Source organism: Aquila chrysaetos, chromosome 11, assembly GCF_900496995.4.
Source record: "Aquila chrysaetos chrysaetos chromosome 11, bAquChr1.4, whole genome shotgun sequence".
In the NCBI taxonomy this organism is placed as follows: domain Eukaryota; kingdom Metazoa; phylum Chordata; class Aves; order Accipitriformes; family Accipitridae; genus Aquila; species Aquila chrysaetos.
Genome location: NC_044014.1, coordinates 15,298,643 through 15,324,271, shown reverse-complemented (window position 1 = coordinate 15,324,271; position 25,629 = coordinate 15,298,643). Strand labels below are relative to the sequence as shown.

General features: G+C 48.9%; 2 protein-coding genes and 1 long non-coding RNA gene across 5 annotated transcripts in view; 2 read left to right on the top strand and 1 right to left on the bottom strand.

Annotated features, from left to right (window-relative positions):
- Positions 1-658: 658 nt before the first annotated feature.
- Positions 659-18,723, bottom strand: ACTR1A (actin related protein 1A). The gene is made up of 11 exons (XM_030029918.1): positions 18,581-18,723; positions 12,735-12,799; positions 11,765-11,840; positions 10,871-10,996; positions 9,952-10,076; positions 9,415-9,631; positions 6,192-6,284; positions 4,677-4,851; positions 3,724-3,785; positions 3,308-3,348; positions 659-2,930 (listed from the first exon to the last, which is right to left on the bottom strand). Exons 1-11 carry the CDS (start codon positions 18,626-18,628, stop codon positions 2,828-2,830), a joined length of 1,131 nt encoding a protein of 376 aa, XP_029885778.1. The 5' UTR covers positions 18,629-18,723; the 3' UTR covers positions 659-2,827.
- A 2,305-nt stretch (positions 18,724-21,028) lies between these two features.
- Positions 21,029-25,629, top strand: part of SUFU (SUFU negative regulator of hedgehog signaling) — a 99,841-nt gene continuing 95,240 nt past the window's right edge. The window contains exon 1 of one of the 3 annotated variants that reach the window (XM_030029859.2): positions 21,029-21,320. In XM_030029859.2, the coding sequence (XP_029885719.1) occupies positions 21,139-21,320 (182 nt within the window). In that variant the 5' untranslated portion in view covers positions 21,029-21,138. Of the gene's footprint in view, positions 21,321-23,038; positions 23,168-25,629 lie in introns of those variants that run through there. The other 2 variants (XM_030029860.2, XM_030029862.2) reach the window with 2 other exon arrangements.
- On the top strand, positions 23,177-24,249 carry LOC115348007. Its single transcript, XR_003925708.2, has 2 exons — positions 23,177-23,913; positions 24,068-24,249. It is a non-coding gene; the product is annotated as an uncharacterized LOC115348007 (long non-coding RNA).

The following is a 25,629-nucleotide window of genomic DNA, read 5'->3' as shown; positions in this document are numbered from 1 at the left end:
AATGGGACTGCTCTTCTCCAGCAAAACTGGGTGCTGGGGCTCACCCCTGTTTCTGCAGGGGGCAGAGAGGGTCAGTGGGCTGGTGTTATCCCCTGCCTTTTGGGGGAAGGTGAGGCACTTGCCCCTGCTGCTCTGGAGGCCCCAGGGAGTGGACTGTCTTCTTCCTTCACCGGCAGCTTCTAGGGACAAGGCTGAGGAGAGTTGCAGGCCTGGGCATGGCACCACCTTCCTATGTCCCCAGGCCCGCCCTGGGAGCAAAGCTTGCCATGTTGGTTCTCAGCAAGCGCCTGGGCTGGCACCAGCTCTTCTCACAATGACAAGGGCATCGCCCCCCTCACCCTCACTCAGCCAGGGCTGCCTGCACCAGCCCTCACTTGCAGCTTCTCCACACCTCAGCTGCCCTTGGACCTGTCTGCAGTGAGAAACTATGCAATGGTTGCTGGGGAGAGGAGGAGCTTTGGACACCACCAGTGCAGACCACAGCTGCAGCCCAGGACTCTCCTCCCTCACCTCAGAAGCCAGGCCAGGGACACAATCCTGGATGAGGGATAGTGTCTCCTTGCAGGTTGGCCAGCAACAATTCTGCACAGGCAAGAGAAGAACACAAGTTACCTCCTTAAAAACGCAAATGTGGGAAGATGAGGCTGGGAGGCTTGAGGGTTGTATATGAATGACTTTATTTAAGTATGCTGGGCACTACCAGGCAACATGGTTTGGACAGTGTGCGAGGGAACAGTCAGGCAGATCAAAGGAATGCTAAACGGCACCTTTCTGTCTGGTCACTGCAGGTTACAAAATGGAGCACTGCTGCTTCTGCAAGGGCAGCAGATGGGCTGGGAGGGGGAGGAAGAGATCACTGGCACTGCCTGGGGGGCATGTGGTAGCTCAACCAAGAGGGGGTTGCTGCTTCCCCACTGCACACTGCAGCAAACCAGCAAGAATGCAACTGATTTTCCAGCAGAAGGTGGCTGAGCATTGATGGCTCCTTTCTACCTCACAGGCTCTTGCTTAAAAAAAAAACCAGTCTGCTCCGATGGGGGTAGGTGAACATGCAGCCTGGCCTCAGCTGGGAAGAGACCACCATGCCTGCCTATAGCCCCTCTGAGCCCCCAGCAGTGAGCCTGCAGAATGTGGTTCCCACAGGGGCAACACACTGCTGTTTACATTCATCTCAGCTGGGGCAATGCACCAGCTTTCACCACGCCTCTGCAGCAGCCCTCCAGCTCTCACCCCACCTCTGTGCTTGAGAGTGACCCCAAGGTGATGTGTGGCAATGAACAGATAGGAGGGGAACAGGGAGGAACTGCCACCGCGCAACTCCAGCTCTGCTGTTACTGCCAGGTACTGCAGAAACTCAACAATGGGGAGAAAAAAGAGCACCAAATAATGCATAACAAAAACCTAAAGAGGAAACGGTGGCACTCCCCAACACAAGCGGAGCTGTAGGCCTGCCCATGGCTGTAAAAGCAGAAGCAAAGCAGCCACCGGGCAAGCAGAAAGGCAAACACAGTACAGCAGAGCACAGCCCTCGCGACAGCTTCCTTCTCACAGATCTGCTGCTCACGCCAACGTCCGTCCTGGTACAGTTTACTGTCCTCTCGTGTAGTGTATTGATAGAGAACAGCGAGACTCCCTCAAGAGCAGTTACTGGGTGGTGTCGCAGGGCTGGCTGGCTGGCTATACTGCTAAGAATGTGTGCTGTAAACAGTGTTAACATCAAACAATGGACAGCTGGGTAACAGGTGTTCAAAGAAGACCCAAAGCGTAATTCCCAGGTGCTGTGGTCAGTATTTGAGATATCCTCAGACATTTCAATAAATAAAACAATTCTTACATTACAATGCACCTTTCCAATTATTATTTTGACCCAGAATGGATAAAGTACACAGGAGTTATTATGCCTGGCTGCAAATACATGCTCCCTTTGCCCCGACATGGCAGGAAAGGGGGAAACAGCCTCAACTCTTACAGAGAAAGAACATGAGAACTCAGCACTGTAAATCTTGGCAGGTTGAGGGGAACACACAAGTGCCTTCACCCCCATTCTGGGGCACTTGCTTCCAGAGGAGAATAGGTATTTAAAACAAGATACAAGAGAATTACCGCCTAGTACAATGATAGCTGATTAGATTTGCTTTGTTCTACTCCATGCAATACAAACTAAGTCCTATAACCAACTTCTCCAGCTGTGGTGCAGACCCACACATCAGGCTAAGTTACACAGGCATACACACACTCACACACCAAAAACAGTGGGGGTAAATGGGCTTAACCGTTGAGAATGTGCTTTCTCTTAACAAAAACTGTATTAAAAACAACTTCAAAAACCTACTGATGGTGAAGACACTGCTGAAGAAGAAAGTAGCTATGGGGCCTCAGCTAAGTGTTTCCAAACAATCCAGGCGTTGCAGTCAGGCCGACTAAAGCCTGCGTGAGCAGTCTGCAGTGGTTGGCTCCCTTCTGGCTTGCTAGGCAGTTTCTAGAAGCTGTTCCCTTTGTTTTTGCTTGCTTGTTTTACAGTGAAAAATGTGATTGTGATACAGAAATTAAGGGACTGAAATGAAAAAGGAATGGGCCATTCTGGAGAATTTCAAATTGGTATTTTCTCCTTTCCATTTAAAAAAAAACCCAACAACAACAACAACAACAAAAAAAAGAAGTTAGTAGTACTAATACAACCCTCCTGCTGCTGTTGTCTTTGCTCAGTGACATCGGGGCATGCTGGCGCACACACACACACACAGGCAGCTCTCAGACACTCGGACTCAGAAAAGCGAGTTTAGAACTGAAGTGAGTCTTCAGAGGAGACCAAGGACAGGTCCCAGGGCTAGAAGGTTTTTCGCTGGATGGCACGAGCTCCGTCTTCTTCATACTCCTTTTTCGAAACCCACATTTTCTTAAAGGTGTCCAGTGAGGCCAGAATAGAACCACTGGGGAGAGACAGGCATGTTATGGGTTAAAGGAAAATGTTGGGGGCACTCTCATCGTATCTCTGCAGAGATGAGCTGTTTCTATTGCGTGACACTTCCTCATGTCAGAAAGGTGCTGTGGCTCCCAGTTATCTACAACAGAAATGCTCTCTGAACAGTCACTTCCTCTCCTGTTAGCCTCAAACGTGCTGGCACTACAGACCCTGGCACCAGCCACCCCCTCCCAAACGACCTGCCGATTGCTGCTCCAGTAACACACCAAGCATCGCATGAAACCCTGACACGCAGCACCAGAAAGGACAACAGTGGGAGTGCCGACAGGCTGCGCCTCCCCAGCCCTCATCCCACAGCAAGATGTGTCACTGTGCAGTACATACCCAATCCACGTGGAATACAATCTTTCCTGAGGAGCTGATATCTGGGAGAAAGAGAGAATCAGTCAGTACCTTCCCAAGCTCCAGTCTGCTCCTCCTGGCACACTGCCCCCATTTCACTATGGCTAACAGCTGACAAACATGGGTATGATCTCTCCCACCAGAAAGACACCCAGCAGCCCCCCACAAAACAGCCACTGTGGTCCAGCATCTTGGACAGGGTTCATGTTGTCAGAGGAGCCGCCTTCTCAGTGATGAAACCAAACAGGTTTTCATCACAACAGAAAATACTGTTGGGCTGTCTCAGGAAAGTAGTTTCTGGTTTGAAGCAAATGGCAGCTGCACTCTCAGTGTCATTCTTTAAAGGCCACAGAACAACACACATAGTATGTGATAAATACAAGAGAGACTGCTCCTACCCTTATTTTGACGTCCTTCGGAGCTAGTTTCTTCACCTCACTCAACAGCCTGTCACCAAAGCCTACAAAAGACAAAAAAACCCATGTAGTGTGAGCCTCTCAGCAAAATCCCAAGTTCCATCTGCTAACAATGTGGACATGTCCTATGCAGTCCTATTCAAATATCCCACTCCAGATCTCACAGAGAGACCAATTTGGAGAGGCACAGAACACAGCCAGTGAGGTAATAGGATTCTGTCTCCCTCAGGCAGACTTCAAACACCAGCACAATGGGCTCTATCCCTCAGCAGCAACTTCAGATGAGCAAGTGAGATTTTTAGCTAGGACCACAGGTGGGCCAGTTCCCTCCTCCTTCCCTGGGCATTCCTCCTGTGTCCAGCCCAGTTGTACAGGGGAGCAGGGTTTGAATGGGAAGACCAGGACCTATCCAGAGATGTCCACCTGTGGATAACAGGCTGACAGGATCTGGCAGAGGATATCTTTAAGTTGATGGGGACCAGCTGAGCTCTGAGGGGATGGGTAGAAAGTTTTCTGCACATGTGTAGCTGACATTTCATGCAGTATCAGGACTGTTGGACTCTCTCGGATACCAAAGACCTAAGGAACCTCAGGAGATGCAGGAGCATTTTAGGTATCCAGTCTCAACTACCCTGAACTAGAGCAGCAAAAGTGACACAGCTATTCAGTCCTGACACAGGCAGAGTGATAAGAGGAAAAAGATAAAAGCCCCCCAAACCCAAGAAATTATATACAAGGGCAGAGGTATCTTGCATACCCAGAAGGATATGACTAGGACTCAGAAAATTAGACAGTAACCCCCAAGAGAGCAGAGTTCCCACAGCCCTCATCTCACAGGACAAGTTGGGTGATCTAGGTTATCTTCCCAGTTTCACGTGAGAAGGAAGCAAGAGATCAGGTATGTCACAGCCCACTGAAAGAGGAGAGGCAGGAACCTTTGAAAAGCGTGGAGCCTCCAGACAGCACGATGTTGGAGAACAGCGTTCGCCTCAGGTCCATGTCTGATTTTTGAATGGCAAAAACAAGCACTTCATGGAGTCCTTCACATTCCTCCCCTATCAGGTCTGGCCGGAACAGGAGCTCCGGGGCTCGAAAACGGGCAGAGCCAATCTGCAAGGGGAGAAGTTAGCACAGAGGGCAAGAGAGAGCAGTGTGGCTCTGTTCACTGTCTACAGTTTGGGCCTACCTTTCTTAGGTGAACCTTGAGAGTCAGTGTCCTGGTTTTAGCTGGAGTAGAGTTCATTTCCTTTCTAGTAGCTGGTATAGTGTTATGTTTTGGATTTAGTATGAGAATAAAGCTGATAACACACTGATGTTTTCAGTTGTTGCTAAGTAGTATTTAGACCAAGTCAAGGATTTTTCAGCTTCTCATGCCCAGCCAGCAAGAAGGCTGGAGGGGCACAGGAAGTGGGGAGGGGACACAGCCAGGACAGCTGACCCAAACTGGCCAAAGGGATATTCCATACCATGTGATGTCATGCCCAGTATATAAACTGGGGGAAGTTGGCCTGGGGGGGAATCACTGCTTGGGAACTAACTGGGCATCGGTTGGTGAGTGGTGAGCAATTGCATTGTGCATCATTTGTTTTGTATATTCCAATCCTTTTTATTATTGTCATTTTATTATTGTTGTAATTATCATTATTATTTTCTTCCTTTCTGTTCTGTTAAACTGTTCTTATCTCAGCACATGAGTTTTACTTGTTTTTTCCCCGATTCTCTCCCCCATCACACCAGGTGGGGGGGAAGTGAGTGAGCAGCTGCATGGTGTTTAGTTACTGGCTGGGGTTAAACCACAAGAGTCAGGAAGTTTCCTGGACATTGATGCTGCATCACTAGCTCCCAAGTGAACGCCAGTTTGGTCTACTGCTCCCAGAAAAGGCGCTATTTCCATTTTGTAGATGAAAGAGATTAAGAAACTTGCTCAGCCCCATACAGCAGGTCACTGGCAGAAAAGGGAGCAGATCCACCCCTGGTGCTGCAGTTAAGACCTGTATTTCCTCTTCTTCAACCACTCTGTAATGGGCTCAGTCTTTTGAGGAGTATTCCTAACTCACTCTTCAAAGCAATTGTTTCTGCACCTCTAGGCAGGACAAAAGCCACACACAAAACCACTGCTGAATTTACAGTGAACTGGTAACTACCCACACTCTGTTGCTGATCTACATAAAGATTTGCCAGATCAGAGCCTGCACTCAAACAGCTCAGAGTCCCCCATGGTCATGCTGTATCCTTACACAGGACTTCCAGTAGAAGTTGTGAGGTTTCTAATAATGTTTTCTTCCCCTAAAAATTCTAGTGCCCAGTCAACAGCCTGGGATGACTTCTGGTCTTTTAAAATTATCTCCTCCCACCTAACACCGCATTAAATTTCCCATCACTAGGCAGAAGGCTATTCTGGAAACCCTGTGCTTCACATTAGGAATCCTCTGAGTGTGGTTCTTACAAACCTCAATAGTGCTTCCATCTGGCAGGTAGTACTGAGCCTTCTCAGTCTCCAGAGTCTCATCCTTCTGGGCGCTTATTGACAGGTAGCAGGCACGCTGGAGAGGAAACAGTCAGGGAGAGGGAGATGAGAAGGGTAAACCCAAATGCCTCTGATAAAATACTTTTTTCACTAACAAAAAATCCATGTATCCCTTTGGGGAGACCAATTTCAACAATATTTTGTGCTGGGGAGAGACCTTTTGGGTTCACATCAGGTAAAATACCTATTCATGCTACAGCTCCATGTGACAATTAGAGATATTAAGGATGCTCACACCCCCTCTAGCTGCTGCTCACCTCTCTCTTCCAGCTCGCTCTCGCTGCTTAGAAGTTACCTCTCTCTAGCACAGATGGGGTAACTATCCTGTAAGCACTTCCAACCTACTGTAGGGCAAAGTAAAACACACACCTGAAACACCTTTAGTGACATTAACCTTGTATAAAGGTGGGCTCAGGTAACTTTGCAACAGATTAGGAGCATGAAGAAAGCCCACTATTACATTTCAACAGGGTAAATGATAACTAATAGCTAACAGCAAAAATTCCTTAACATGATCCAAGCTGCTCACTTCCCATTGCCCACCTAGATTTTAAGTTACAGGAAACAAAATACTCTGACTTTTCAAACCGCTCCAGCACCCCGTGTTTTTGCTATTTCAAGTTGTCATCATTTGGAGATTAAAAAAAGTCTAAACAGAATCACAGAAATGTTTAGGTTGGAAGGGGCCTCCTGAGATCATCTAGTCCAATCCCCCTGCTCAGGCAGGGTCAGTTAAAGCAGGCTGCTCAACACCATGTCCAGTTGTGTTTGGAGTACCTCCACAGATGGAGAATCTACAAACCTCTCTGGGGAACCTGAGGGTGTTTGCCCTCACAGTAAACCAAGAAACAGAGAACAATGTTTGCACTAAATTGGCATTAACGGTTCCCCTTTTAAGGTAATTTCTTCTCTAGACTTTTCAACATCCCCAAATTTCTTTCCTAAATTTTTCCCCTTAAAAAAAAAAAACCCAAGCCAGTCAGACAGACTCCAACAGATCACAAGCAGCTTTTGAGACTGAGAAACTCCCATGTACAGGATCTCAGCTTTGTGCTTGCCATGGTGCATTCAGGCTGCATATCCAAACTTCTCCAAAGGCAAGAAAGCTGCAAACATAAGAAGCCACACTCAGGCCCTCAGATTTGCAAATCAAATAAAAAATGGCACCAACATCAACAGAAATCTCACTGCAAGTTCCAGGTACATATATCCTAGAAATCTGCAAAACTTCCCCCAGCTAAAACTAGTCTTAAAGTAAAGCAAAAAGTATAAGTTGTAGAGCGAACATCAGGTTGTTTCCTCGCTTCTTCAGCAGTCTCACTGGTGAGGGTAGTCAGTATGCAAAGCAGGACTTGGCTCACTTTCCCCTGCTCTTTGTTTCCCTAAGTCTATAGTCCAGAGGAGATACTGCACTGGTGCAAGACGTTGTGTTTAACAGCCAGCACAACATTTTTTAATAGTTTCATCACCCAAGATGCAAAGGGAGCATTGGCCATTTATGAAGAGTACAAGCCTCTTGCTTTGTCCCATAAGGCCATTGCAATTGCACTGCAACTGATGCTTGGTACAAAACAGGCTGCTTCTGAAGCAGAGAGTTCTCCAGCAAGCCTCTGATCACTAGATCTTCTGGTCTACAGATGCTGCAGTATCTGCACGTCAGCTTTTTCTCTCATTCAGCAATCAGCACTTGTAAAACAAAGAGCAGCTACTGGGTTAAAACCTACAACCCTATGAAGTCTCCTGCTCTGGGCGACAGGCGGAAGCCATTCAGCTGTACCGTGACATGAAGCACAAGCACCGCTCCCTCAGCACAGCCACACTGAGCTATAGTCATGCAGAACAAGCAAACTATTTCCATTATGGTCCTTTGCCGGTAGGTCACAGGCTCAGGAATAGCTCATTAAACACTCTGAAGCCCTGGCACAGGCTGCTGGCTCAGCCCAGAGTTATCTGTGGCAATCATAGCTTGTGATGGGGTCCTGCAGCATGGCAACAACTGCCAGGCATCAGCACACGGCAATCACAGCCAGTACTGATCTGAGGACTGACCCCATGTACTGAAGGCACAGATGCACAGGCAGCCCTGAGTCACACAGTGTTGCTGAAATCAGAGAGCAACCTGTCTATGTGAGCACAGCGATGCTGCAAAGCTGCTGTGAGCAGTCACCAGCTCTGAGCCACTATTCAGTGTCCCACCTCTGTCCTCCTCTCTTGGCACACAACGGAAGCCAAGGTAACTGCTTTACTAGGGATGTTAATCACTGCTTTCCAAACTGCTGTGTAGCTGTAAGGTCACTGAACACTGCAGACCCTATAAAAAGGGGAAACTTCTGTAAACGTGAATGCTGTGAGTGAATTCTTTCACAGAGGGATGGAAGCAACTTGCAATATCCCACTTGTGATCCCTACCTCCCATGGATTTTACAGACCCTTGCCCTGAAGGGTAAACAAACACTAGTGAAAGAGATCATCAGACCCTGAGAAACTGCAGCACAGATAAAAGCCGATCAGATTCTGAACTACCAGCCTGTCTTCATCTCCATGTTAACAGCTCCTCAATAGGGATTAGATGCAACCTTGACTGTAAGCCTCCCAGAATACCGGATGGCTGAGTTTGCAAGTGACCTCTGGAGGTCATCTTGTCCTGCCCCCCATCCAAGCAGGGTCACCTAGAACAGGTTGCCCAGGACCATGTCCAGATGCCTTTTGAATATCACCTAGGATGGAGACTCCACAACTCTCTGGACAACCTGTGCCAGTGCTTCATCACCCTCACAGTAAAAAAGTTTATGTTCAGACAGAACCTCCTGTGCTTCAGTTTGTGCATCTTGTCCTGTCACTGGACATCACTGAAATGAGCCTGGCTCTGTTTTCTCTGCATCCTCCCTTCAGACATTTATATACATTGATGAGAACCTCTGCAACCTACTCTTCGCATGGCTCAGCAGTCCCAGCTCTCTCAGCCTTTCCTCATGAGAGATGCTCCAGTCCTTCATCATCTTAGTGGCCCTAGTCTCCCTTGGGTAGATAAAGGAATGAGCTGTGGAGCTAGGTAGGCTAGCACTTTCCACTGGATTCCACAAGTCACAACTTCCCTTGGGCAGGAATCCCTTCTTGGATAAACACAGAAACAGACAGTGCATCACCTCCTTGATGGTCTTGACAATCTCAAATTCGGAGGTTGTGTGGAAGTCATAGCCTTCCTTTCGGAGATAGAGACGCAGGTAGCGTGAGACATCACGGCCAGCAATGTCAATCCGCATGATGGAGTGGGGCATGGCAAAGCCTTCGTAGATGGGAACTGCATGGGTAACGCCATCCCCGGAGTCCAGCACCACTCCTGTAGTCCTCCCAGTTGCGTAGCTAGCAAAGGGGCAAACAATCAAGTCAGAACGAGCAATTCAAAGTGACCCCAAGCATGCAGCACATCCAGGCTCAACTCGGGGAGCAGAGATTTCCCATGAACAGGGGCTAAAAAAAACCCCAAAACCTAGTTCTCATCATAGTTCAGCAAACTCCTGTAAACTCTTTATTACAGAAATTAAAATTGAGTTTCAGTTCTTGCTTGAAAAGGGGTAAGTCAGACATCAGTGTGGTCTTCCACAGGTTTTGTTTTGGTTTGTGAAAAAATGGATTTCATGGCAACATTTCACAAGCACAAATCAAAGATGAAAGACACTTACAGGCTAAGCACAGCTTGCATGGAGATGAATAGTGCTGGCACATTGAAGGTCTCAAAAAACACCTCAGCAGCACGCTCTCTGTTCTTGCGTGGGTTTAGGGGTGCTTCTGTCAGCAGCACAGGATGCTGGTAAAGAAAAGAAGGAGCTGTGCTGCAATAACCAGGAGGCAGCTAGATGTGTGTTCCTGAAAATTTCTGCTTATTTATTCACTTTAGGAACCACTAGTGCAAAGGGACATGTAGAAGGAAATAATTTCAGGTACTAAGCTGCATTAGACTGTGAATAACCTCTATTAAGTTGGAAGACCAGCAGGGTTCTGGTGTAGTTATGAAGTGTTAGGAAATCTACTCTGTGAGCAACCCTGCCCCCTGAAGGATGAACAAGATGACTCTCAGTGTCAAAGGTCAGTCAGATTAGCCAAAATACACAGACTCTAAGAAAGGGTGAAGGCATACGGTCTTAGCACGCGCAGGGAGAAATATTCCTACTCCACTTATACAACCTATTGCTCTCCGTCATTTAATAATTTTTTGGTCAGCTCATTCCAGACCACAGGATTGTGGTTTTCTCCTTCCTTACTTCAAATCACGTCACTGCTGAGTGGATACGCCTGATGTGCAGGCAGAACAGGAAAAGTTAGAAGCACTTGGCCTAGAGCACGATCATTAGAGAGAGTGTGAATAACAAATGCTGAAAGTCAGATTTTCTGTCAGGCCAGAACATTAGATCTGGGGAGGAATTCTGCTTGGACACTTCTTGTGCAATATCTCCCAAGAGGTAAAAGAACCTAATTTAACAACAGACACGTTTAGAAAGAAGAGCAAAAGAAAAGTCCCAAATCTTTCCTGGAGTTCCAAAGCTCCTGGTGTTACACACATACTGAAGGATGCCTATGCCATTACGTAATGAGGTATCTCACCTCCTCTGAGAATGTCTGAAGCTGGTCTTTTGAATACACATACTGCCAAATGCGCTCCATGTCATTCCAGTCCTTCACTATGCCATGCTCCATCGGGTATCGGATCGAGAGGAGACCTCTGTGCTCCTGAGCAAACAGAAAGGACAATAGAGCATACCTGTCAGACTCAAACAATAACATTTCTGAGCACGATGACTATGATTTAATGTCAGACTCACTTTTTTTGATGCCACTAAAAGACAACTTATCTCTAGCATGTAGGGCAAAAACTGAACATTAATCACAAACATCTCTGCCAGAGAAGTATTCACGAGATTAAACAAGGCCTTTTTATACCAAGCAGGAAAGTCTGGCGGTTGCAGAGCACATTCCATCCTAACACTTTTCAAGCCAACATACAGACAGCTATCAAATGGTATCTTTGTTCTACCAGCTCAGTCATGATACAAAACATAACAGGGTGGCATTGGGGAATGTAGTTCGGAGGGCTCACAAGAAATGTGAGACCATACAACTACATGCTGACAAAAGCAGGACTGTGGAAACCAAGCTTCTTGCCCACACCAGGGAGATAAAAGGCAAGCAGGGTCCATTTCTGAAGTTCCCAGTCAAAAGGATGGGGATTTAACCATACAGACCTAGAAGTAGCCTAGAAAAAAAGGAGAGATATAGAAGGACTTGGAAAAAAGGTCTGTGGTCAGAAGGTTGGCACAAGAATTTCATGGAGCTTCCCACTCCACCTTGGACACACTTAAAAGTGACAACCTATTCTGCTCTTCAGATCTATATGCTGATACCAAGGAACCACAGCCCTTTTAAGCATAACTGCTACAGCCCCTCCTTACAGCAGGATACTGAGATATATGGAGAAGTGCAGTATACAGGTTTTCTTACCTCTGCCTTTGGACCAATGAAAATGTCCCCTTCTAAAGCACCAGCCATAACACGAATGTGCTTTGGTCTGCCCACACTAGAACAGAGGCAAGAGTATAAGTGCTTCTAGCGAGAGAGCTCAGATGCACCCAAGGATTAACTACTTTGTGTTCCTCTCTGTCTTAACCAGTACTTTCTGAAGCAATGGGCGGGTCTGGGGGCACTACCAGGTGCAGACAGACCCAGGTTTGCTCTGAGCTAATCTCAGAATCAGAGGTGAAGGGAACAGACTGTAGACAGTTCTGAAGTGGCAGGATATAAGCCAGCTGAGTCTGGCCACGCTTTCTCAGATGATTCAGACTTACTTGTTCCAACAGTGCCTGGGGTGAACATGGCTAGACTAAGCAATGGTCTGAGCTGATAGATCCACATGGTGTTGCCTGACCTCAGGTAGCTTCTCAGATTAGACGTTTATAGTCCCATAACCCACCTCACCATACAGAACACATTGCTCAGAACACAAATATACTCATTAAAAACCCACCCCATTGAAAATAAAAGCCGTATTCAGAGTTCCTGATCCAGCAGACCTCCTTCCAGTAAAACTCTCAGAAAACTTCCAAGGAAGTTTGGCAGGAATCAAGACATCAGACCACACATCAAAGAAATACAGAGGTCTTCACACTTCTCAGCCCATCTTTGTCTTTTTCCTTGTCCTTTTCCTCATGTCTCAAGACTAAAGGATCCTACAGCTTTGGTTGGGTGTTGAGCCTGACAAAGTGATATGTCACCTTTTATGGTGCGTCACCCCCCTCCCAAAAATCTCAAAGTACTTAATAGCAGAGATCTCCCCTCCCTGATACTTCTGTGCAGCAGGCAGAAAAAGAATAACTAATTTCTCCAGTTACAAAATTGGACCATTCTTCCCCTCTATGTATCAAAGAATTGTTACACGGTACTAAGAACTTACCAAGACCAGCAGAATACTTACTAGTTTGGAAAGCAGTATTTCGGTATTTGATCGCCTGCAAAACCTGCTTTAATCACACCCGAGCCCTGTAGGAGCAAAGATGAAAACATGAGCTTATCATTCATTCAGGCATCTTCACAAGTTGTAAAGGAGTAGCAAAGTACATCAGCACTGCCAGATCCTCCTCTTTTTACTAGTAATAAAGCTCCCCAGGGATTGATTTGCCAGGCGGGGTTGGGGATGGGAAGGTGCCAGCAGGCCAGCTTGGCCACTAGAGGGGAGTAACTGGCACCTGCCTAGCAGCGACATATCACACAGGGCACAAACACCCAGGAGCGTCCTGGTACTGCTCCATGTACACACCCAAATGCTGCTCTGTACAGAGAAGAATTTTTCTACCCAGTGCTATTGCTAGGGGTGCAGGAGGCTAAATCCAAGCTCTGCAGTTTTCTGTTGATCTTAAATACTCTCTGGGTGGAGGACAGCACTCCAGAAAGCCAAGCAAGAGCAACCGAACCCTGCCAGCTTCAGAGCCCACTGCTAAAAGGGGGAGGATGAAGGCTGTAGGCCTCTCAGAAGAAGCAGATTTGGAAAGGATGGAGGGAGGGTGGATAAAGTCAGAAAAGGAAGTAGGAAAGGACTGTGTGAAACAGGCTGGAGCAGAGACTAGGGAAAAGATCACGTGGTGGATAAACTAGCCAATGCTAAGGAGGCAGGTTGCAGAAACGTGATCAGAAAAGACACTGGAAATGAACCCAGACTGGGGTCTGGAAAGAACAAAGGTGCCAGTCACACTGCAAGGGGAAGGGCTGGAGGCAGGAAGAGCAGCTGACAGGATAGGGCTTGTTTAGAAGGGACAAGGAAGAAAAGATTAAGTATGGCAGTCAGAAAGGCACAAATCCAAAAAGCCTTCTGCAACATTCAAAACAGCACAAGCAGCAAACCCAGAGCGGGTAAAAGCAGCCGCAGGGAGGCCCTGGCAGGGAGTCAGTGCCAGGCATCTGGCCCCACAGCTCCCGTCCCCGTTGGTATCATCCGGAAGCATCCTGGGAACCCCATCATCAACTTGGATCTGTGCTGACTTCTTCCCCTCCTCCATTTCCTCTCCTTGCACAAGGGAATGACATCTTGAAACAATGAGCAGTTTGCAGGAACACCCAAGTTTTGCTAAGGAGCGGACTTTCATAGGCTCTCCTCGGATAAGCCATTTCACTGGTTATCCCAGACTACCACGGGAGCAAGCTTTTCTGCAGAAAGAGGAGCAGTTTGGCTTTACCCTGTACTTGGAGCAAAGCATGTGAGTTTGCACTGAAACCTGTGACCTGTGAAGTGCCTGTTCACTCTCAAGGGCTCTGCAGCAGGACTGCTCTGTTTTTGAGGCCAAAAAGACATTTTGGCTGCCCCAGAGCATTTTAAAATGAGTAGCAATGCAGCTCCTCCACTGCTTTCCCCTTTCCACCACTTCTGCTTTGGTCAGCATCACTGCTTTCACTTGGAGACTGAGGCCAAATGAGCTGCTCAGGGCTCTGCCAGACAAGCTCTGGCTGCAGCGGTTTCTGATGCTGCCCAGTTCCAGTGCCAGAGGTTACCAGCCAGAGCAGGCTCAGCAGAAAGGAATGCAGGGTGGCCCCAGCCTCGCCAGTTCACAGTCAGTCCAGCGCCTTATTCCCAAACTACTTTCATCAGCAGTTTCAGCCAAGGTGCCGGGCTTTGCACAGAGCATGTGTGCTCTGCCACCAGGGCAGGGGCACTCCTGCCTCAAAACCTACAGTCAGATTTGCCAGGATGCATCTGTAAGGGAGGAGTATCAGGAACACTCTGCAAACAGACCTAACTAGTTATAAAAGATATAAAAGATAGATCGCTCGAATCCTTGCCTCCTGACAAATGTCTGCAGCCAGGCTGGCTCAAGGAGCACACCCAAGCTGGCACCTGGGCAGGACTACTCCCTCTGGGCAAGAGGGACTTGGCTCCAGTTGCATCCCAAAGTCTACCCTAACATGTACCAGTGTGACAAAGTGGCCCGTGAAGTGTTAAAAAGACTTCCCTTTAGACAGACTCTCTTCTGGCTATTCACTTCAAAGTGAAGCAACAAATAAAACAAAACCACTATTCTGATTTTCCTTATCATACCTTATAAACAACTCTATACCTGGGAAATAATACCATCCTTTGTCAAGCCTTGTAGCAAAAAAGTTGAATCAAACACGGTAACATAACCACATCAGAATATTGTGCTTATTGACTATATTATTCAAGATAACGACTGATCTTGCTGCCAGCACAGTCCACTGCTGGGAAGTGGCTTCAGGAGAACAATGATGCTCCTATTTTAATACAGAGATCGAAACTTCCTTATGCCATGCCAAAAATTACCCAGTGTGTCCTGGTGACATTCCCAGCAATTTATGTATTTTAAGATTTACATATTGAAGTTCAAAGTTAACTGAATGTGTCGGTAGTTCAGAACTCCCAGCTGGAGTCAAAGACGAATGACTGTTTTGAATGCGCCAGTAGGATGGGACTTCAATACAGTTGTGCTTCCAAGTGCCTGGGAATAAACCAAGCACAGCTGTTTGCTATGTCCACACTACAAAGACCTCACAGCACTTTCTGACCTATTCAATTTTTCTTGAAACCATTTTACTTCTTTGAAGATACATGTGCACCGAGTCAATCTATTTATTTTCGACCAGTTTGAGATTCCTGTACAATCAGAGGAAAAGGTTTAAATTTTGAAATAACCCTGGCTGATTCAGAAGGTTTAAAGTAAAGACCTGTTTTTCATCTTTGTTTCAGATAAGCAAAAAAACATGCATCCTCCCTTCTGCTACAAACTCTGATTTATTAGAACTTAAACAAATTTAAAAATTAACGCCCTTCCACCAGTAACTATCCTGGCTGGGCTTTCATCCTGTTTTGTTTGGTTGGTTTGTTTTTTGTTTAATCTGAGCAAAAGAATAAAAGAAGAAAGAAAAACTACATGTCAAATGTAAAGGTCAAGAAAGATAATCTCATGGAAAATTCTCGTGAGTACCTTGAAGTAACTGAACATGCCTCTCCCGCTAGTTCTGTAGCTAGTCAGTTATTGATTCATTCATCTTGATGCATTTAGGACTCAAATTTAAATGGAAATCACCAAGAGTCAATCTGCTGTGTAGCACTTTTTATGGGGAGTGCACATTTCATATTGTAAAACTATTTTATTTGATACACATTTTATAAGTTCCAGAACAAGCCAAAGACACAATGGCCCTTACTGACAGCTCAGCTGTTTAAATGCCACCACTTAGACTACAAAGCCAAATTTTATCCTCTTTTATGTAAACAGAGACAATTCCATGGAGGTCAAGGAATTTGCACTTGCTTAGGCCACAGCTGCATGTGCATTATGTTCATCAGGGCTCTCAGACCATTTATTTCAGAGAGGGCTTGTTGGAGTGCAAGATGGGAATGTAACTCTTAAAAATTACTTACTAAACGAGTATTAAGGTTGTGCTGATGTACAGCTCCAACCTCTCACTGTATATTCCAAAACTCTCCCTGCTGAAAACATGCAGCTGAGCATGCTGTTTGGTAAGAGAAAAACACCTCCTTGTTGAGTTTTTAGCTATATACCTTAATGTCCTTTTGGAACACACTGAGATATCAGAGCAGGGCTGGGACTGGGGGGGGGGGGGGGGGGGGGGGGGGGGGCGGGTCTGGCTTGTTCACTAGCTCAGTATCTCATTTCCCCCTCCCCACCCTCCCACACACACGCATACATGAGACGGGATAACACTCAGCCTTGAAAAGGTGCCTGCAGCTCTCTGAGGAAAAGCAGTAATGAAGCAGCAGGAACAGCAGTACCTGCTCTGTGCAGCTCCACTTCCCGTCCTGCCTGAACTCAGAAGAGTACCAAAAATGCAGTGTCACCACAAGGTTCCTTGGCTGACAGCCTGCCAGCGTTAAAGGCAGATGTCACAACAACTGCTTCATTCGACGACTTGTACAGGGAGGGGAAGGGGGGGGGGGGAACTAATTTATAAGAGAGGCAAGAAGAATTAGCTTTTATAAGACCAGCTGATAAAATGAGAAAAGAAACAAGAGTCAGTTGCTGGCAGACGAGCCCTTCTTCAGGTCTGAAGCAGAGGCGGCAATCATAGCACTAAATAACAAAAGGACATGCTGAAATTAGATATAAGCTGCTATTATATGACTATAGCACAACAAACCCATCCTCACAGTACCAGACTGCCTGGGAATAACTTTAATGGTTAGCTAATCACTCAACACCACAGCAGGGTCAGTGCTACTCCAGTCATTTCTAAGAACAATCAACCTAACTTATTCTTTAATGTCTTCAGTAAAGACGATAACATTTTTCTCTACGTAGTCAATTCTACTGCTTAATCTCCCTTTCCATTAGATATTCTCCTTCAATGTCTAACCTAAATCTCTCTGCTGTGATTCCAGGGGAAGACACAAAACCAAAACTGTATCAGAGAGCTCAAATCGTAGGGAGGAAATTGGGATCAATAATAAAGAAGAGGTCAGAAGAATAATTGGCTTGATCTGAGAAGACCTACAATCATTCAGCTTATGGGAAAAAAAGCAATAGTTTGAGAAGCGCTAAGCCAGCAAGTCCACATGTCATATGGCAAAAAGATTCAGCAGAAATTAAGATTATGGAGAAAGAAGACAGTACAACACTGACCCTTCAAAACAACAAAATCTGAATCACTGGCAGTAGAGGACAGAAGGGAGGAGCATGAATTTGTGACTCACCACACTGAAGGAGGCTCCCTCCAAGATATGCCCTCCCACCCCTTCCTGGATGGTCCTTTCTCTTGGGATGCCAGCATGGATGGGGCTAATCAGAACTGGACCCAGTAGTATCTCAACAAGGCATGCAATCACTCTCATTCATCTCAAACTGAGCTGTTACCCACACAGGTTGAAGGTCTGCTTTGAGCTAACAAGAAACATTATCAGCTAAGAGCAGCCATCTGTGACACCACACCCCACTGTCAAATTACAGCTGATGCAACCCACTCTGGGAGCAGTTCCTTTAGGAGCTCTGCCTCCTGTGGGCTTCAGCATGGGAATCCATGCCTTGGGCACCGGCACTCCCTTGCTGTGACCGCTAGGCTGGATGCTCTGGGAGGAAGTGGCTGCTACTGGGGGTGACCGTCCCCCTTTCGCTGGGCCTGTCAGGGAGCAGCCTGTGATGGGGAGGTTGGCTGCAGGGTATCATCACTAGCATGGTCCAACAGAGAAGAGCAGACACCCCCGGAGCATGCTGGGGGTCCGGCCAAGGCCTGCCCCCAGAGCATGCTGGGACTCTGGCCAAGGCCGGGCCCACCAGCCGCCATTGTCCCCCAGGCACAAAGAGGGACAAGGCGGGGCCGCAGAGCCGGGGTGCAGCCCCGCCTGACGGACAGCTCTAGCTGCCAATGAGCACAGGTGCTCTCCGCGACAGCGGGGCGGGACGCGCCCCGCTTCGGCAGGTAACGGCGGGCTCCCCCGCTGACTGGCAGCCGCCCCAGCCAATGGCGTCACCCCGCCCCTCCCAGGCAGCAAGCACCTCGGCGGCGGCGGGGGCCGCTCCCCGCCAGCGAGGGGCAGCGGCCCTCCGGCGGGTGACAGGCAGGCACCTCAGCCAATCGCGGTGCGCCGAACCGCGGCGGCCCCGCCCCGGCGGCGGCCCGCGAGGACGCAACGTACGACGCTGTACGAAGGCCCGAGGCGGCGGCTAGGCCGGCGGGGGGGGGGGGGGGGGGGGGGGTGGCGGGCGGGGCGCGGCCGTCCCCGATGACAAAGGGATTGTGGCTCACGGGCCCTTCCCGCCCTCCGAGCCCCCGGGACGCGCGGCCGCCCGCACTCACGTTGTCTATCACGACGGGCTGGTTCGCTATCACGTCGTAGGACTCCATGGCGAGGACCCGCCGCAGCCACCCGTCAGGGAGCAACAGCCCAGCCCTCGGCGACGCATGCGCGGAAGGGCGGCGCGGCGCCGCCTGGGTGATGTATTCCTCCGGCGGCGGTGCCTGCTGGGAAGTGTAGTCTGGGCCCCGCGCGGCGCCTGACGGGAAGGCGCGCCGGGAGCGGGGCGTGCCGGGAGGTGTAGTGCGGAATTTAAAAAAAAGAAACGCTGCAAAAATACCCACGGCCCGGAAAATGCCTTTTCGGCGTGAAACCCGAGTGCGGTTGTGGGTGTCGTGTGCCGGGGGGTAACTGTGCACTTCCACCAAAGCCCCGCTGGATTGCAATTGTCTTATTTCCAGTTTAATAGATTTTTTCCCCCTGATTTTTCTAATAGGAAGAGAGAAAACACCTTCTGCAGAGGGCATCTATCGCTAATGAAAGTGTTTTACCGTCCCATCGTTTCATGGAACCATCTCTACAACCTTCTGGTCATAACACATCTGTTCTCTCTGAGTATTACTCAGTTTCTCTGCATTTTTGGAGGCATGGCAACCAGAAAAGAAGTGTCGGTACAAAGAATGCACATAACAGGCATCCAAGCATTAAACAACGTGTTCCCTGTTGTTTTCCGCTTGCTATATGTCCTACAAGCACTTTGAATAATTGATGACTGACAACAACACTAAAATGATACATTTACTTGAAACCCTGAGCAACAACACTAGGTCTTGAAACTAGTTAAAATGAAGTTCAGTGCTGGTAAGCGTACGTGAAGGCTGATTCAGACCTCACCTGTCTTGGCCCACATCTTTCATGCAGACACTGAGACTTCTCTTCTGTAACTTCTGCCTTTAGCCCAAGCAGATAGTCTCACCTCAGATATTTATCTTCAGTGATTTTCATCATTCACCTAGTGTAAAAGAGGAGGTTTTGTGTATGACAGGATGGAGGGGTTTAAATTATTTCAAGACCCATATTTTATCACCTCAGTAAATGCCAGGAGAGACTCACGATGCATGTATTAAGCCAACACAGCATTTCATACATGACTGTTATATTTACCTTTTCAGTTGACTGTAATTGACTTCTCGGGGGGATGTCACAAAAAGTAGTATCACAGTAACAGGACAAGTGAAATATTGTTCACTGTGGGAAGCACTGATTCATGAGAATACCAACTGCTCTCCTCCTTTCTCAGTGGATAGTCATTTGTTTGTCTGCTTGCCAGCTCCTTGACTATATGTGATCTCCTAAAAGGTATGTTGTGAATATTGATTTTGGAATAAACTCTCAGGTATGTAAATGAGAAATGCAACACGCAGGAGCGCTCGTCCTATCCTCTCAGCACTCTATAGCTAATTTCTTCTCTATTCTGATTAAAAAGCAGGACACTGCTCCAGCAAAGAAGTGGACTATTGAATACATGCCGGCTCACACATACGTACAAGGCTTCGCATGACCACAGATGTAGCTGCAACTCAGGAATGAGACAGATCTTCAGTGTGCTTAGTACACAGGTCAAGATCCTTGATAAGACAGCCCTTGAACTTCACCTATTTGCACTGCTTCGCAGCTGCCTCTAAGGTACCTACAGATACAGAAAGGTGCACGGGGAGAATAAAGGTGCTGTGAGGATTGGCGAAGGTATAAAGATAGCGGTAACAAAAGCTGTAGAGCAGTAGTAAAGGATATAGAGCTATTAGCCAGCCACGTCTTGGAGGACAGCCACGGTCCCACAGGTCTCTGTCCCGGGCCCTGCTGTGCAGACAGATGAAGTCTAACCGAAGCAGCTCCCGAACCGCTGCAATTTACAGCCTCGCTTCTTCAGGTGAGATTGACACAGCCTCGAGTGCCGAGGCTGGGGGTGGCTGTGGCCGGGGAGCTGCCCCAGGACGGGAGCCGCCCTGCCGTAAGCCCCCTGGGCGAGCCAAGGCCGGGGAAGGTGCCCGCCAGGCCCCTGCCCCAGGCCTCCCGCCAGCCGGGCCCCCTGCCCTCCTCAGCGCTGCCCGGGCCTCTCACCCCTCCCTGCCGCGGGGCGACCCCCGAGGCTGCCCCACGGGGACCCCTCCTCTTCCCTCGGGCCCACCCGGCCGCCGGTAACCTCCTGGCCCCCCCTCCAGGCCCTCCCTCACGCCCACGGGACTCCCTTTCAGCCCCGCGGCCCGCCGGTATCTGCGCACCGCGCTCCCCCCGGCGCCTCACGGGGCCCCTTCGCCCCGCTCCACGCCGCACCCCGCCGCCGCCGCTAGAGGGCGCGCTGGCGGCGTGGCGTGGAGCGGGGCGGGGGGAAGAGGCGCGGCCGCTCTCCGCGCCGCGCGCCGCCATTGGCGGGGCCGCCGTGTCACTCACCGTCGCCCGGGCAGCGGGGCCCGCCCCCTCCTCCCGCAGCGCCGCGCCGTGCCGCGCAGCGCCGCTTGGGCCGGGCCGGGCCGGGCCGGACCAGGAGCCGAGCGGAGCCGAGCCGAGCGGGCCGCGCCGGGACCAGCCGCCTCCGCCGCGCCGTCCCCGTCGCCGGGACATGGAGGGCGTGCGGCCTGGCGGGGGTCCCCCCGCGGGCGGGCCGGGTTCAGGCTCGGGCTCCGGCTCCGGCTCCTTCCCGTCGCTCTTCCCGCCGGGGCTGCACGGTATCTACGGCGAGTGCCGCCGCCTCTACCCCGACCAGCCCAACCCGCTCCAGGTCACCGCCATCCTCAAGTACTGGTGAGGCGGCCGGGGCTGCGGCCTGGAAGGGGCCGGAGGCCTTGCGTGGGGCCGGGGGGCAGCGGTGGGGCCGGGCGCCTCGTGTGGGGTTGGAGAGGGTTTGGGGGGAGCAGTGGAGCGAGAGAGGGGTCGTGGGGTTGGGGGAGGCGTGGGGGCAGCGGTGGGGCTGGGGACGCCGCATGGGGTCGAGGGGGGCAAGGCAGCGGGGCTGGGGAGGGTTGCAGCAAGGGGAGAGGGACCAGGGGTTGCATGCTGAGTTTGGGGTGAGATGGAAGAGGTTTGGGGGTGTGCAGTGGGTCTGGGGGAGGAGGCATTGGGGATGTAATTGGGTACTTGTGAGGTGTATTTGGGGGGGAGGGGGGTGTCCTGGGTGGGACGGGGGTGTCCTGGGGAGGACGTACTGGGAATAGAAGGAAGGGTCTAGGGAGGGATGCACTGAAGACAGGAGGGTGTATTGGAGTTTCTGGGGTGATTTGGAGCTTCTGAGCGAGGGGTGGCTGATGAGGGCTTTGGCTGGGGCAGGTCATGGGAAAAGGGACTGTGTGTTACTCAGTGGAGGAGTTCCCACAGAGGGTGGGGGGCTGGAGTTTCCCTTCCTGGACAGGGGGTACGAGCTCTGTCTTCTGGCCTGGAGCTGGGGTTTGAGTATGGCCAGCACCGACTGGAGTGAACCTGCGTTCCACCCTCCAAGCCACATGCGTGCCACGCGTGTACCCATAAAACCCATGGGGCAGAGCCAGCTTCTCTTGCCCTTGCGTAGCCGTGTGTTATTGCAGACTGCGAATCTGCTGCTTACAGTCTCTGCTGACACAGTGTCTGACACCAGGAACAGCAGTTGTTTGTGTGGGAGAGTGGCATGAAGGAAGTACTTGGATGTTTAGCTATGAAGATAAGTGTCTAGCGTCTAGCCCTGTGCGAAGAGGAGTTCCTTTTGCTTTTTAGTATTGCTTTGCTGCTCAGCCCTCTCTTCTGGGCCTAAGGAACATGATCAGGTCACCCCCGAGTGTTTGCTGGACCTGACATTGACCAGTCCCTACTCCTGCACTTGGAAAAAGTTTAGTAAATGCTCAACTTCTTTATTTACAGTTCATTTTAACCTGTATGTCTCTATCTGATTGAGTCCTGAGCAACAGCAAAATAACATCCTCCCTGTGTTCTGTTCTGACAGCCAAGCTATTTCTGTTGTCTTCCAAAGCAGTGTTGTTTTTATGTGGTTCTAGTGAGAAATATGTTTGTTAGCCCTTATTGCTTAGGGGTTTTGTGTACTTAAACTGACACAGTGGGCTCAGATAAGATGTTGCAAATCTGGGACCTCAAAATACAAATAATTTCTTAATCATCTGTGCTGGCCAGTACTTCAGTGACAGTCTGATCAGTCTGTTTTTTACACCTGTTTCTGATCTTAGATATTCAAGCTTGTTGAGTTTCCAGTCACCTTGATTTGGGAGTCAGCACTTCTTTTCCATCAACAGCTTATAACACTACTGACTGGAGTGATGTAAGATTTGTGTGGGATGGAGGGAGATTTAGGTCTATAACAAAAAATGTCAGAGACCCTTGTTTGGGAAGGAACCTTGTTGCTTGTTTGCTTAAGGGGTTGATTAGGGCTTCACTGCAACTGGAGCTCAAGCACTAGAAAAACTGCTATTAGCAGTGATGGCCGGTTGCAAATGAGAAGTAACATGAAGGCCTGTTTATCCTGGCATTTTCTGCTTGGCGGTTCTTCCAACTGTCTCAGCCGGCAGTGAGAGCTGAGAGCTTCGCTCATAGAAATCAGAGGTGAGCTTCTTGCTGGTGTCCTGTGCAGGAAATTCTTGTGCAAGGTGGAACCTACGTGGACACTACAGGTACTTTCTCTCTCTTTGTTAGGTGAAACTTGGAGCTTGGTTAAGTCTAGTAGAATGACTTCTGTCACTGCTTGCTCTCTGCTAGTCTGTCCTCTGCCTGGGCTGCCAGCTATTAGTTGGTTTAGATTAGAAGAGGAAATTGCTGAACAAAGTTCCCTGCCTTTGAGGAGAAATATTGTAACACTAATCAGGTTTTAATTATATGTATCAGTTTCTGTATGGTTAACAGCAATTTTTTTTGTTCAGGGAGCTGCAGTTGTATTCTTCGCCTTGCACGGCAGAGCAGATCCTTACTTTGTAATGTTGGAGAATCTGCAGAACCACATACCTATTAAATGAAGGGGTTTAGCTGTGTGGATTATTTCATGGAACTAGTCTTTTTTTAAATGCTATTTGCATATCTTGGGAGAGAGTTCATGATTGCAATCAGAACTTCTTGGAAGAGTTCCTGGCTGTATTTATAAAGGCCATGCGGTGAGAAGGAGTTTTTCTCTGTTGATAACCAGTATCTGCTTTTATTTTAAAAATATCTCTGAGTGAAGTGTCTTGATGAAGAGAATTCATGCTGGTGAAAAACCAAATTTGTAATTTCCTTTGTGATAGGTTTTGAAATAAGCAGAATTTGGGCTGGACTGTTGTTTTTTCATCACCTGTCTTGAATTTAGGCCATGTACTCAAAAACCAGTGTGTTGACCTGTGGTCTGCAGCCACTTTGGGATCATGGACTACTGAAGCATTGTCAAAAGGTAGCTGTGAAAAGCAGTCCTGTTGTCAGCTGTGGGAAGTGACTATAAACAATCCACTAATGACTTTTTAGGGTGAATGGATTGGGAATTTTCCATTTTTTTCCCATTGTGGAGCTGTTTCCTCTCTGCCCTCCTCGGGTTTCTCCTTCCACAGAAACTTCAGAGCGCTCTTAACATCAGTCAAAAGAAGACTCTTGGTGCAGATGCAAATACTGGGTTTCCCCCGAGGCTGCCCTTCTTGCTCCTGAATGAGCTCCATGAATAGAGAATGTAACAAATTTGTACTGTACCTCTGGCTTTGAAGTTGGGCTCTTCCTAATAAAAACCTCCAACGCTTCCAGCTCTTTGTGTGAATGCGTGTACTGATATGTAGATTGTGATACAAGGTCAAACCTTGCAACAGCAGCTGTGGGTGGGAGGATGTACTAGAGCAGGCATTAGCGGTGCTAGACTACTTAGCGTAGCAGCGAAACCTGCCACCGAAACTGGATAAATATCTGTGCTGACTAGCCTTTGCTGAGCATTATTGCCATGGGTATGTTACTAGCTGTGTTCCAGGTAGCTGCGTTAAAGCTAGTGCTGGATGCTCCTGCAGTTGCAGAAATTTTGAGATGGGTATATGGCTTGGATGTGTATTTTTCAAAATTTAATTAGTCACTGCTGCAGGCTTTTTGTCTGACTCTCTTCCAAGCCTACCAAATTTCTCGGGGAGTAAAGATGGTCTGTCTGGATTGTCATGCAGTGTTTAAACCAGTGGGTAGCTAACTTTGTCTGGGTCTGCTCTGGGCAGGTCAGAGCTCGGCTCCCCTGAGCCAGCTGGTGCCACTTCGCTGGAGCTGCCTTCTGGGTAGCATGGTGCTGCGGGTCTCCAGAGAGGTTTGGCCTTTGGAGAGAAGCATGGGATTGCCAGCAGGAGAGAGGGAGAGGTATCTGGCTCACCTAGTGCAGTCTAGGCAGGACTTGCTCACTGTCTGCATCAGATCTGACAAATGTGTTTGAGTAGCCCTGGGGAGGAGTGTGCTCACAGAGCAGTTCCCTGTCCTGAAAAAGGGTAGTATAAGGGTTTGTCTTGCATGTTGTCAAAGTGCCTGTGTCATCAGAGTTCCAGTGCAACTCATTTGACATCTAAGGTGTTATTAAACCCAGTTTGGAAGCAGGTTTTGTGTGTGTGTGAGATGCTTGTTGCTTAGCAGGTGGAGGTGTTTTCAGTTCATTGCAAATCCTACACATCTGCTCTGACCACATGCTAATCTCTCGCACTGGTTTGCTGGTCAGTGTGTTGACCTCCCTTGCTCTGGAGTCTTCCCAGTCAGGTGGTAATTGTGTGTGGCTGCCACTGTTCACTGCCACTCCTTGGGGGTCAGTGGCTATCCTGTCTGGAATTGCTTCCACCTGGCTGCTTCCATCATGGATCTGGGAGTTACTGCTGTGGGGAGCCTGAGTGCTGGCCAGGGTGTTGGTACCGTACCCTGAACATAGCCACCTGAATGGGTACTGATGGCAGAGATCTCAGCCTCCAGTGTGAGCTGGTGCTGGTGAGAGGGAACAGCTGGAGATGGGGTATGCCAGAGGGGGACTCTTTTTTTTTTTTTTTTTTGTGAGTGTTTCAAGCTATTGCTAGACCTTGAGAATGGTTTTTCCCAGGCTGCCACTGAGAATCAAACTCTGCTCTATCCCAGGGTCTAACACGCATTCCTTGTGCTTCCTCACCAGTTT